Source organism: Thamnophis elegans, chromosome 2, assembly GCF_009769535.1.
Source record: "Thamnophis elegans isolate rThaEle1 chromosome 2, rThaEle1.pri, whole genome shotgun sequence".
NCBI lineage: Eukaryota > Metazoa > Chordata > Lepidosauria > Squamata > Colubridae > Thamnophis > Thamnophis elegans.
In genome coordinates this window covers 124,198,722-124,212,653 of record NC_045542.1, presented here as the reverse complement: position 1 = coordinate 124,212,653, position 13,932 = coordinate 124,198,722, and the positions used below count along the sequence as shown (strand labels likewise).

At 39.0% G+C, this 13,932-nt stretch overlaps 1 protein-coding gene across 1 annotated transcript in view; it reads left to right on the top strand.

Moving 5' to 3' along the window:
* GRM7 (glutamate metabotropic receptor 7) overlaps window positions 1-13,932 on the top strand; it is a 474,525-nt gene that overhangs the window by 391,239 nt on the left and 69,354 nt on the right. The window contains exon 8 of the mRNA XM_032210561.1: window positions 12,388-13,323. Within this exon, the coding sequence (XP_032066452.1) occupies window positions 12,388-13,323 (936 nt within the window). The remainder of the gene's footprint in view (window positions 1-12,387; window positions 13,324-13,932) is intronic.

Below are 13,932 nucleotides of genomic sequence, written 5' to 3'. Positions count from 1 at the left end.
TTTAATATTTCATCTGCATATGGAAAGGTCAAATGTGCTTCACATTGTGCTTTAAGATATTTGTGACTTGATCTCACTCCTCCAGGACTGAATGAAAGGTGGTGTATATAGTCACTATAACTTGAAGAGATGGGCTGAAAACAAATAGGTGGTGATCATTCACTGAGTTATGGGTGGTGAGCAGTGGTGAAATTCAATTTTGTTTTACTACCGGTTCTGTGGCTTGGTGGGCATGGCAGGGGAAGGACACTGCAAAAAACCCATTCCTACCCCACTCCAGGGAAAGGATACTGCAAAATCCCTATTCCAACCCCACTCTGGGGCCAGCCAGAGGTAGTATTTGCTGATTCTCCAAACTACTCAAAATTTCCAGTCAGAACCTGCTGGATTTCACCCCTGGTGGTGAGCCTGTGTTGAAAATCCAATGTAATGATCAGAACATCCTTAATTTGTCAGATAGTTCTGATAAAAATAGAGTATTAGAGTAGCTGTAGTTATATTGTTGGATATGTGTATTGCTTTGTGTGTGATTTGCACATTTCTGTGTGCAGAAAGAGAGAGAAAGACTTATATTTGAAGAGTGTTGAAAGTGTTTCTCTTTTTTTAAAGTTGAGAGTTATTGCTGGTTTTTTAAAGTTGAAAGTTATTGACATTTAATATGTTTATGTGCCCTGCTCAGTTCTGCATCCATTTCTGGAGGATAAAACTAGACAACTGTATCTCTTATTAATCTTCCATTCACCATCAAAGCAATCTCGGGCTATATTTTTTTCTGCTCTACCTCTAAATTATGCTTTTTTTAATGTTATGTCACCTGCCTGTTTCAGATATAAAGCTTCAGTTTATTGCAGACCTCAGCAGTTCTTTGGCTATATTACAGAACAAGGAACAAACACTCTTTCAACTAAACCAATACTTACCATGTTCTCTTATGCCTTCTAGAGTGCTTTTTACCATGACTGCTGCACAAGGTTTATCGCACCTGGTAAATAAATGGTGGCTGCTTGGTTGAAGAAGGGTTAGATTCTGAATAGCCTATAGCAGTGATGCGAACCTTTTTTGCCTCAGGTGCCAAAAGCACGTGCACACTATTGCGCATGCTCACATTCCCACCCCCGTAATTTAATACCCCCCACACCATACCTCCTATGTATGTGTGTGTGAGACACCCCCCGCTGCCCCACGCATGCGCACATGGCTTTCACCCTCTGGGGAGGGTGAAAACAGCCTCCCCCAACCCCCAGAGACTCCAGAGCTGACAGTGCAACATCTCACGTGCCCTCAGAAATGGCTCCATTTTCCCATTTGCCACCTGTGCTTTGGTGCCATAGGTTCACCATCACAGGCCTATAGGCTATTTGGAATCTGAGGATGAAACTGTATTATCTTCAGTTACTGGGAAAACAATAAAACATTGCACTACTGATTTTTTATTTATTTAAAGGAAGATAATAGCTTTGGAAAATGGCTTTTGAAATAACACATTATTTTTTGAAGGATCAACCTTTTTTTTAAAAGGCAACACATACCTATTGTGCTCTTATAATTCTGAAAGTGATGAGAAAACAATAAGGCAGTAAAGTAAGGCCCTTTTTATCTCTTTATGCCTGCTTATATGGACATTTCAATTTGTATACATTTATGGTTTTTTTTAATTTAACAACATATATTTGTATATGTTATCTGTATGATTTCTAAGAGTCAACAATTATTTGATTGTCTATTAGATTTATATGTAGATACAAATGATATAGTTATAAAACCGTACTTATACATATAAGAGTATTTATTTAATATTTACATTACCCATTTTATAGTTTGGGGTGATTCTGAAACTTATATATTTGTCCATAAAAGCTCATCTATGGAAAGAAAAGTGATTAGTCATAGCTTTATTGAACATAAAATTGGGAAGGCACAGAAGTAAGGATATTGGCCAGCAATAAAGGTGGTTGCCTATTGTTCAATCTGCGTATCCTAACTCTCGCCAAGGAGTCTTAATCTGAGCAGAATTTTCTTAAACTGATTTAGAGTCATGCATAAACATGAATAGAAGCAATTTAAGCAGTAAGTAGAGCTCTGCTCTTGGAAAATTCAGTCTGTTTTAAATGATTGTAATCTCTATTTGCTAATTAATTAAGTTTTTTTTATAATTAAGAGAAATAGTGGGTTTTGGTTTGCTGACATGGGCATTGCCAAGATGAAGTTCTCAGGTCTTTGGATGCAGCTGTGCTGGTTCTGGTTCTGATTCTGTGAAAGCAGCAAGGCTGCTCCTCTATTGAATTGAAAACCCAACAACTTTGACCTGTCAAAGGGATAGCTGAATAATCTAATATATAATAACTTCAAGGATGGCTTTCTGGTCTAAACAGAATCTATGATATTAATTTAGTGTATTGTTCACTCATAAAAATCTGACTCTTGGGGGTCATGTTCACAGCTGGTGATTAGTTTTCTGACTGATGTTCATGTGGAATTGTTTCTTAGTGAAATATGTCACAGTTGCCCTGTTCAGAACCAAAACAATTATAGCACAAGGGACATTGGATGACAAAAATACAGATATGCAGTTACTTGGAAGAGGAGGTAGAGGAGGAACAGGAGGAGGAGGAGGAGGAGGAGGAGGAGGAGGAGGAGGAGGAGGAGGAGGAGAAGGAGAAGGAGAAGGAGAAGGAGAAGGAGAAGGAGGAAGAGCGGAGAAGGAGGAGGAGGAGGAGGAGAACAGGAAGGAGGAGGAAATAATTGTTCTATGCCAGGCAAAGGTACATAACAAGGAAATAAATTTCATTTGGGTTGGTTGGCAAGCAGTGTTCTGAAAAAGAGAGAGAGAGAGACACCCAAAGCACAGATGAAAATAGTTTTTTAGGCATATCTTTCTTCCAACAAGAAGAAAAGAAGCTGAGCCACCAAAAGATCACAGCATTGGTCTACAAATGTAGTAAAATGATAGAGTAAATGTTTTGCTGAAAGTCAATAGTTCTATTCAACAGAAGAGTACAAAAGAATGAAGACCTGCTGCCCTTTTGGAATCAGCCATGGATGCAAGGTTTGGAGTCAGGGGAACAATTTGCCTCTCCTCTGATGCAAAATGAAAATAAAATTATAGTGTTTGGATTCCTGAAGATGTGATAGTAGAAATGGAACAATTTATGGTAGGGCTTAGGAAATAATGTGGTTTCTACTCTGAATATATTATCTAGATAATTCTGAACTAGATGCACTGAAACTACTTTTTGTCATTATAAATTATGTTTGGAATAGAATAACAGAGTTGGAAGGTACCTTGGAAGTCTTCTAGTCTAACCCCCTGCTTAGGTGGGAAGCCCTACACTACTTCAGACAAATGGTTATCTAGTGTCTTCTTAAACACTTTCAGTTTACATTTACATTGAAACCAATAAGTACAGAAACATTTGAGCATTATTTCCCATTATTTAAGTAAGCCAATACATTTTGGGCTGAGTTACTGGTTGATTCAGCAATCAAATTAGAATTGTTGTGGTTTATGTACTCTGTGGCCCTCATGTTTTATAAAAAAAGATTCATATTAATTTTTTAAAATGTCCACCCAGTCAGTAGCAAACAATAATATGAGAAATAATAATCAAATATGAGACGTAGTACTCAAGTAGCATGAAGGAAAGAGGATAAAACCTTTGTAGCTCTGTACTGAGGGAGTGATGTGCAGGCTGAAGACGTAGCAACTGCATTAAAATGATTTGAAAAAAATAAGGGAGATAAAATGTTCATCAGAATAATCATGTTCAAAATAGATAAAACTGTTGTGAAAGAAGACCACTGCAGAATTCATGGTCAGGTTTTAGTAATATAATCAATATTTCCTTTGCAATGTAATTGTGGTCTCTGAGGAGTTTTAAAAACCATTTCTTCTCAACACAGAAACATTCTGACAGAAAACAACAGTAATAGTTTAATATTGTGCCTAATTTCTGTGATTCATGGACAATTTGTTTTTAAAGTTCTGGTATTCTACTCCTTTGAATGCTGCAGTTCCGATGAGAATCAGATTTATATTTATGATTTCAAACAAAGTCATGCAAGAGAGCAGCATGAAATACATTGACTTTTAAAACACACTGAGAAAAATACTATCACTTAAAAAGCCTTCTCAAGTTACTGCCTCACATAATTGCTATTTCTTTGCCCAACAATCTCCTGGGTAGATAAACCAGCCATGAAAAATATATAAAAACATGATGATGTCCATCCATCATGTTCAAAGAGGACCTTGATCTAATGGGCTGTGGGCTGTCCACAGTGTGTCCACAGGTGGATGGTAAGGCTGTACTAGCACAGAATGTTCTGCCACATGTCTGGCACACATCTGTGGGCATCATTGTTACAGAGTTTGCAACTCTGGCTTTGCAAAGTGCTTGCTTCTCTTGTGCTGTGGTTGTTCTTCTGTCTTCCCAATGTCTGGAAGCCTTGGTGGATAAATGTGTGCCATGTTGATCAGTCTTGTGCCAGGGTTTCCCAAGAGGAGCTGTCGATATCCAGGGACTTGAAAGATACTTTCAACATGTCTTTGTTTCACTTACTTTGTCTCTTGTGTGATTATTTTCCTTGAGAGAGCTCAACATAGAGGAGCTGTTTAGGGATGCAATGGTCTGGCCATTAAAATATATATACATTATATAATGGCCATGAAAAGTATATAAAAACATAATAACACATACAACTGCTGGATCAGACTGTGGCCCATATACTCCAATAGTGGCCAATTAGCTGCATAAAAAAGCCCACTGGTCTCTCAGTAAGTGAATTTCAGAGGCAGTCACACTGCTATCAATGTTCCCTCTAATTTTTTTTCAGTGTATGCGGAAAAGTATAGTATTTGAGCAGCACATTTTCATGCCTGAGCACCTGAATTTTTTTCACAGATGTTTCACAGAGCAATTGATTTATAGGATACGAATTGGAATGGAGAAAAATGGTTTTGTGCGTGAGTGTGTGTGTCTGTGTTTGAGTGAGCGAGGTATCCAGTAAGGGAACTGCGCCTATTTAGGAAAGAAGGTAAATTATTGCAAACATGATCAATCGAAGATAAGTATGGGGACAGGTTGGGCAGTAGGGAGAAAGTGATAAAAGAGTGGGAGAGAGGAAGAAAAAAAGAGGGAAGAGAGACAGAAAGAGACAGAGAAGGACAGAGAAAGTGACAGAAGAGTGGGAAAGAAGGAGAGAAAAAGAGAGACAAAGAGAAAGAGGGTGAAAGAGACAGAAAGAGACAAAGAGGAGAGAGAAGGGAGAAGGAGAAAGTGACAGAAAAATGGAAAAGAGGGAGAGAGAAAGAGAAGAGAGACAAAGAGAAAGAGGATGAGAGAGACAGAGAGAGAAGAGAGGAAGAGGAAAGAGTAAGAGAGAACATCTCATTTCAACCCTGAGGTGCAAATATTCTCTTTGATTGGTAATTTTATTTGTCCATTTACTATCCAATACTCTCATTTCTCCTTAAATTCATCAAGAATTCCCTTCTGTTTATTGAATTTATCACAATACCATGAGAACAACTTTTTCAGCATAGCTTTACAGCTATTTAAAATATATAGTAATTTAGGTCAGGTTCTCAGAACATTTTTCTATTTATGTCACTAAGTGCAAAGAAACAGATTCAGAAAGTTGGCTTCCCTTTTTGTAATTGCCTATTGCCTGCTTAATTTTCTACCTACATTTTTGATAACTGATATTCACGTTGACCCCAAAAGCCCATCATAGAAAGAAACGCTCCCTATGAACTTTGTTGGGTTTCCATGGAATGAAGTTTGATCTTTTACTCAACCATACAGTAGCATATTCTTTCTAAGGAGGATATAATCAAGGTAGTCCATAATTGCCTATCACTCTAACAGTATGGCGATTGACAATCTCTTTATATTTCAACTCTAACTCTTTCAGTCTTAAAGGTTTGGTGAGGAGAAATCCAAAAATTCTTTTTAAAGAGGAAAAAAATGCTTGCACAATTGCACCCATTGAGACATGTATATATACACAACACACAGAGAAACAAACTTAACAAAGTGCTAAGTCTGCCCACCAACTAACTAACTATCTCTCTCTCTCTCTCTCTCTCAGAGGGAGGGAGGGAGGGGGAGAGAGAGAGAGAGAGAATCCCTCCTTCCTTCAGCCCAACATTCTTGCTGGCATCCCGGACGGATGAGAGGGACTGCAGAGGGTCTCCTCGGGTCTAGGGCAGTGAGTCATTCGATGGGAAAGTTGCCTCTTGGAAGGAATGACCCGGATTGGCTCTCGCTTCATCTCTCCTGCTTTGTCTCTCCTGCCTCTTTGCTTCTCCGTTCAATCTTTGGGCAGCAGATCAAAAGCGGAAGCTCACGCTCTCCCTCACTCACTCACTCACTCCCCTCCTCCTCCTCCCCCCCTTCCTCTCTCTCTCTCTCAAATCGCAAATCCGAGCAGTCGCTGCTGGGAGCCGGTCCCATGCCTTCTCCCAACCCCCACACCCCTTCTCTCAGCTACTTTCTGCTGTGATTGCTGTCTCCAGGCTGGCTCTCCCCCCATTAGCTCTCCACTCCTATTATTGTGGAAAGCGTCTCACAAAAACCACTGGGCGGCAGTTGGAAACTGCTGCGCGGTGTTTTGTTGCCACATGCGTGGCCGCTCACCCGCACACCTTAGAGGGAACAGTGACTGCTATCAAGGCTAATAGCCATTGATCTCTGTGACATCCATGAATTGCTCTGCCATTTTTGAAGCCAACAAAGCAGCTGCTATGTTATATTGTATACTATATAGTATGCAGTAAATTAAAACAAAACAAAACATTTTTTCTTTAACCCTAATTCTTTTAGGATTAAATTTCAGTGAGTGGCCTCTGTATCTGATCAAAAGTTCATCCACTTTTGTTATTGATATTAGGCATTTTGTTAAACAAAAACATCACAATTTAAATAAAAAAAGGTTTTCCCTCTGTCAAGGCCCATAGTTCAATATTATTTTCCTTTTTCTGTACCAAGTGAATAGTACCAAGTTAACATTTTTCATCTTTTTTCCCCTTCTATGCATCTCGGATTTATGTTAATTACTTGATAATGTTTTTTTTTACAGAATAACAGAGTTGGAAGGGAACTTGGAGGTCTTCTAGTCCAACCTCCTGCTCAAGCAGAATACCCTATACCATTTTAGACAAATGATTATTTAATCACTTCTTTAAAGTCTTCAGCAATAGAGTATTCATGACTCCTGGAGGCAAGTTGTTTCACTGATTAATTATTCAAACTGTAATGAAATTTCTCCTTAGTTCTAGGTTGCTTCTCTCCTTGATTAGTTTCCATTCATTTCTTCTTGTCCTGCCATCAGGTGCTTTGGAGAACAGGTTGATCATCTCTTCTTTGTGGCAACCCTTAGATATTGGAACATGTCACCCTAGTTTTGTTCACTAAACTAAACATACCCAATTCCTGCAACCATTCTTTTAATCAACTTTCAATAAAAACAATGGAAAGACTTTCAAGGACTACTCAAACACTCATGTGCACCATATAATTTACAACAAAGCAAACAGGCTGAATCAGCTCATCCAAAATCCCACCATGGTCCGATTGAAAAATGTTGTGTTTTTGTTTTCAATCACAATCTTTTTGTGATCTTTTTCAATCATAATCTGTAGCAAGGTGTAAAAGATGTGGAGAAAAAGCTGCATTGCAATACAATTTCCCTTCACTGCTATTTGCAAGACATGGCCAAGAAGGGTATAACTTCTCATGATAATAGATAATCATGGGATGGCAAATGATCTCTTATATGCAAAGGTTAGGATTGTCCTGCAGCTCTGAGCTGCCAAAATATTAAGGCAGGGATGGAGTTGATTTTTTACTGTAATCAGTAGCTCCTGGATTCTCAACATCTTCAACCTTCTTTTCAAGCAGGAAAATTGTTCTGGGGAGGAGTAGCTGGTCTTCTGCCATTCTTTCTTGATTGCTAAGTTCAACTACATAGCTCTTTCTTAGGAACCTCATTCATGTTCCAGACAAAGCATAAAAAAACACCAGAAGCAGTTTTGCCTGGAAGAAGGCACCATACACGTTTACACTGTCTTCTTATTCCCTGCAGACAATAATTTAAGATTGGGGAAAAGGATCTAATCTTTTTTTTTATTGATCAATTTTTGATATATTGATGTGGCTTGCATTCACAAAACCTCCTTGACATATTCTTAATGTCATTATCAGTTTGAAGCCCAGGATTTTTTTTAAAAAAAATAATTACATTATTTAATGCATAAGCTTGAGAATCAAAGTCATGAAAATATTCTCGTCTATCCAAACTCAATATATCAAAGGTCTTGGAGCTATTGTCTTAGTAACTGGAAAAAAATGGCAAGATTGCAGTAAATATGAGAACAATCCTCAATGGACATTCCTATTATTTCTATTGAACTCAGATTAAGGTAAAGGTAAAGGTTCCCCTCGTACATATGTGCTAGCCATTCCTGACTCTAGGGGACAGTGCTCATCTCTGTTTCAAAGCCGAAGAGCCAGTGGTGTCCAAAGATGACTCTATGGTCATGTGGCCGGCATGACTAAACCTCAAAGGCACACAGAACAGTTACCTATCCAGAAAAGGTGGTTCCTATTTTTCTACTTGCATTTTTAAATGCTTTTGAAGTGCTAGTTGGCAGAAGCTGGGACAAATAATGGGAGCTCACTCTGTTATGCAGCACTAAGGATTCAAAACCACCAACCTTCCAGAAATCACTTCCGGTTTGTCTGTTGGGCCGTTTTTAGTCCTCCGGAGGGCCCCGAAAGCCTCCAGGGGGCTTATACCGGCCCTACGAGTAAACTGGAAGTCAATTCCCAAACTTCTGGTTTGCCCATAGGGCTGTTTTTTTTTGCTCTCTGGACACTTCAGGGAAGCTCCAGGGGGAGGTGGGCTGTTTTTGCCCTCCCCGGGCTCCTATAAAGCCTCTGGAGCCTGAGGAGGGTGAAAAATGGCCTCAAAAAAGGCTAAATAGTCCAGAGCATTCACGCTGGCCAGCTGACAGGGCAACGCCTCGCGTGCCCTGACAAATTGCTCCGCGTGCCACCTGTGGCATGCATGCCATAGGTTCTCCATCCTGGTTCTAGACTATCGGAAGAACACGTATCATACACTTTTTTCACTTTTTTCATCCTGGACTGGACCTAAGGAGAGATTGGACAATCATTTGTCTGAAATGTTATGGGGGCCTGAGCAGGGGTTTGGACTAGAAGACCTCCAAGGTCCCTTCCAACTCTGTTGTTCTGCTCTGCTCTGCTGGGTTCCTCTCTGCTTTGTTCTGCTGTGCTGTGACCTGCTCTGCTCTTTTCTGAATGATGGTTGCAATGGTTGATTGTAGCCTTTCTCAAACATTTTTTCTCTTAGAACCCCTTCCCACATTTAAAAGTTCCCCAAAGAGTTATTATTTATATGGGTTATATTTATCAATATTTACTATATTAAAAATTAAAATTGATAAATTCGCTGCTGCTACCACTTCTCATGATTATTTGATGAGATTGTTAATATTGTATTACTTTTCAACATAGGTTGGCAAATTTTTTTATTTTTATTTTGAGGACCCTTGAGTGGGTCTTGGGCTCCTAGGAGCACACTTTAAGAAATGCTTGTCTGCTGCAATCATCTTTACATGGGGCTGCCTTGGAACACCATTCAGACACTGCAAATGATGCAGATTGCAGCAGCCTACTTATTGGCAGGCAAGAGCTGCCAATCTCACATAACAGTCCCCAGGATTGTAATGTCAGTGTCAAACAACAAGCCAGACTTGTTGACTATATTCAGTACAAAGGAAATGACTTTTATTTTCATGGACATATTAAACAGTGAAAGGGTGAGAAAAATCTGTTAATTTCATCTGTGTGGTCCTGTTAGTGAATTACGTGCTAATTTATTCTGACCTCCTGCTTGCATGTATCCAAGAAAAATAAAATGCCATGACAGTTGCCAGCTTTTTTGAGATTGTGCAGGTATTACCTGAGATCATAAATAAAACAGTGCCACTCACATGTCAGGTTCTTCTCCATACTCTAGTTCAGGGGTGTCAAACCCAATTTCATTGAGGGCTGCATGAGGGTTGTGTTTGACCTCAGGATGTTGAGGTGGATGTGTCCAGGGTGGGTGTGTCCAACTCAACATCACTCATGTTGAGGGCTCCTGTGGTGGTTGAGCACTCTGTCAGTAAAAATGGGCTCCTGAGCCCCATTTTCAGTTGCAGCAGCTTCCTGGAATCCTCTGCCAGCAAAAACGGAGCTCGTGAGGGCCTCAGGCAGCCCTCCCAAGCTCCATTTTTACTGTCAGAGACACCACGTGCCAATCCTTCACAGTTTCCATGGGCCAGATCTAAGCACCACATGAGCTGGATGCAGCCCCTGGACCTTGAGTTTGACACCTCTGCTCTAGTTAATCTTTTGAAAATATAGGGCATTGAAAATAGGGAGGGGGTAGGCCTGCCAGAAATGGTATGTTCGAGGAACATTTTGCTCAGAAAATGTTGGGAAAAAAGTACTAAATATTAAATCTGTCTATACTGAAAGCCAGATTTCTTTATTTGCAACCTGTATAGACACAGTGTATGTAGTAGTGAAGGTCACAATACAACATGTACTAAAGAATGTGAAGTCACATTCTTTAGTACATGGAACCCAAAGTGTCCCTTTTGTGCCAGACCTAAAGCATAGCAGTATTAGTAAGGTGGACACAATTAATAAGATAGCAGTATTCCAGTATTTGAGGAGCTTCCACACAGAAGAGAGAGTCAACTTATTTTCCAAAGCACCAGAAGGCAAATCAAGAAATGATGGCTGGAAAGTAATTAAGGAGAGAAGCAATGTAGAACCAAGGAGAAACTGCCTAACAATGAGATCAATTAACCAGTGGAACACTTGACTTCAGAAATTGTGGGTGCTTCATCACTGGAAGTTTTTAAGAAGAGACTGGACATCTACTTTTGTGAAATGGTATAGAGTCTCTGCTTGAGCAGGTGGCTGGACTAGAAGACCTCCAAGGTCCTTTTCTACCTCTATTCTATTCCAAGTACCTAGCGTATAGTGCAAGAATCTTTAAAAATAACTTCTAGAGATATCCCTCTGGTTATTTTTCCATTGTTGCCTTGGAATGTGACATACAACTTCAATTCACTAGGTTTCATTTTGCCCACAGAGAATAATATCTTGTTCTTCTGAAACTCATACACGGCCAATTTATGTAGAAAAGAACAAAGCAATTTTTGTTCTAGTCATTGTCTCTGTTAGCATAGCCAGACTGTATTATAATGTGACTTAGGGAAAAAAAAGTCTGCACGTACAAAGACAAATAAATCCTTATTCTGAAACAGAATGTTCAGTCCATTGTGACTTCCAAGGAAATTTGGATGTCTATCAATCATCTTTTCAATGTCACTAAATGTAAATCTGCAGCGTCGGTAAATGGACCTCAATGAAACTCATTATTTAACATATAGTAGGGCACTTCAGGAAAAGAAAGATTAAAAATTTGGATCAGTTTTCATTCTGCTGGTTACTAGTACAGGCAGCAGCTTTTCTAATTGGAGATCTTTGTTTAAAAATAAAATGAAAATCCTTGACAGGCTTGCTTGAAATAGCCATGTTGAAATAGTATGTTTAATATATATAAGGGATTGGGCAATTCAGCCATTTTACTGTTATTCACATCTTTCCAGTGTGTGTGTGGGGGGGGGGAGAGGACACAATGTGGATCAGGATTCCTAAAAATCAGTGTGAACCTAGATCACTGTACATGCATACATCAAAACGTGCTTCCAATTTTAATTATTTATTAAATAAATTTATGTAGCTGCCCACCTCGCACATAGGTGACTCAAGGCATCAGTGTTGGGAAACAAATAATTCAGGATTTGAAAAGAAAAAATAAAGGCCTCTTTCAAGAAAGCTTTAAGAGCCATGATTATTCAGGCTTTCCTTGTTCATTAAACTATGGCCACACTTCAAGCAAATTCTGCAAAAATGGACTTTTCATGTTCTAAACGATTATGCTGGCTATCCAAGGGTTTGTTCTTTGGTCACAAGGGAAGAATAATGCAAGAAATGCTATGCTAATAGGAGAAAATGCATTGTTCCAATTATGTGGGTTTCCATCGAAACTATTTTCATGCTATTTCCCTATGGTAATAACCTTTATTTCCTTTAGTATTTGCTTCATTGTGGAGTTTTTATTTTTATTTCTTACTCCCTCAGCAACAGTTCTCATTTTCTTCCTGGCTGTTACCATCTCTTTTTTAATCCAATATATTCATGTTCATTTCTCTTTGTTAATCAACTAACCAATCCACTAGGCCTACTTGATAGTCACTTCCGGATAAGCAGTCTCATTTATTCTATGTTCTTTTACTCTTAGGTGGATGAAATGCAGTGGGGCAAAGGAGTGAAGAAAACCCCTTCTTCAGTCTGCAGTCTTCCCTGTAAACCAGGAGAACGAAAAAGGATTATGAAAGGGATGAGCTGCTGCTGGCAGTGTGAACTGTGTGATGGTTACCAATACCAGTTTGATGAAGTGAGCTGCAAGCTGTGCTCCTACAGTCAACGGCCAAATGAGAACCGCACAGGATGTAGCCCTATCCCTATTGTAAAGTTGGAGTGGCATTCACCCTGGGCGGTCATCCCAGTCTTTCTCGCCATGCTTGGAATTATTGCCACCATATTCGTCATGGCAACCTTCATTCGATATAATGATACTCCCATTGTGAGGGCTTCTGGAAGGGAACTTAGCTATGTTTTATTGACAGGAATATTTCTGTGTTATATCATCACTTTCTTGATGATTGCCAAGCCAGATGTTGCCGTGTGTTCTTTCCGGCGCATCTTCCTGGGATTGGGAATGTGCATAAGCTATGCCGCTCTGTTGACTAAAACAAACCGTATCTATCGCATATTTGAACAGGGTAAAAAATCAGTGACAGCTCCTAGGCTTATTAGCCCAACATCACAATTAGCAATCACATCAAGTTTGATATCAGTACAACTACTTGGAGTTTTCATTTGGTTTGCTGTTGATCCACCAAACAGTATTATAGATTATGATGAACATAAATCTATGGAGCCAGATCAAGCCAGAGGCGTTCTCAAATGTGACATTACGGATCTACAAATAATATGCTCTTTGGGGTATAGCATTCTACTAATGGTTACATGCACTGTTTATGCCATCAAGACTCGGGGTGTCCCAGAGAATTTTAATGAAGCCAAACCCATTGGATTCACTATGTACACTACATGTATAGTATGGCTTGCCTTCATTCCAATATTTTTTTGCACTTCCCAAGCAGCTGAAAAGGTAGGTGAAAATCAAGTAATTTATAAAACCATTACATTTTAAATTACGAGTGTTGAAACCACCTTCTGGATATGGGGAAAAATGATTGGTAAGTGCTTCAGCTATACATAAAGTTGCTGATGTTGTTTTTCCTGTAGTTAGGTGAAGGTTATGATGATAGTGATTGATAAAGTGGTAAATAAATCACAAGAATCACTTAATCCATGAATTTGATGGTTGTAACTGTATCAGCCACAACTAGAAAGTAGTAATCATTGCAATATGAAATGCAGTGTATAGCTTAATCAGCTTACTTATTCTTAATGTCTGTCAAAAAAATATTTTGCTAGGGTCCATGTTTTTCAGTTCAGACAAAGTGAGAGCAAAAGATTGTTTCTTGCTATGGTATCAATTCCTCAACTATGAAGTAAATATTAACGGTCATTCCTGAAATCGTACGGAATCAAACTTATTAATATGTACCAAGTATACTTAACAATAACTATCAACATCCAGCCACGTCTTCATTGAAAAAAATATTGTGTTGCACTTATGAATTTAATAAAAAAGAAGAAGGTTCGTTTATGATTATTTCAGATTATGCCAATGGCATTCCAAGACTGTTTAGCT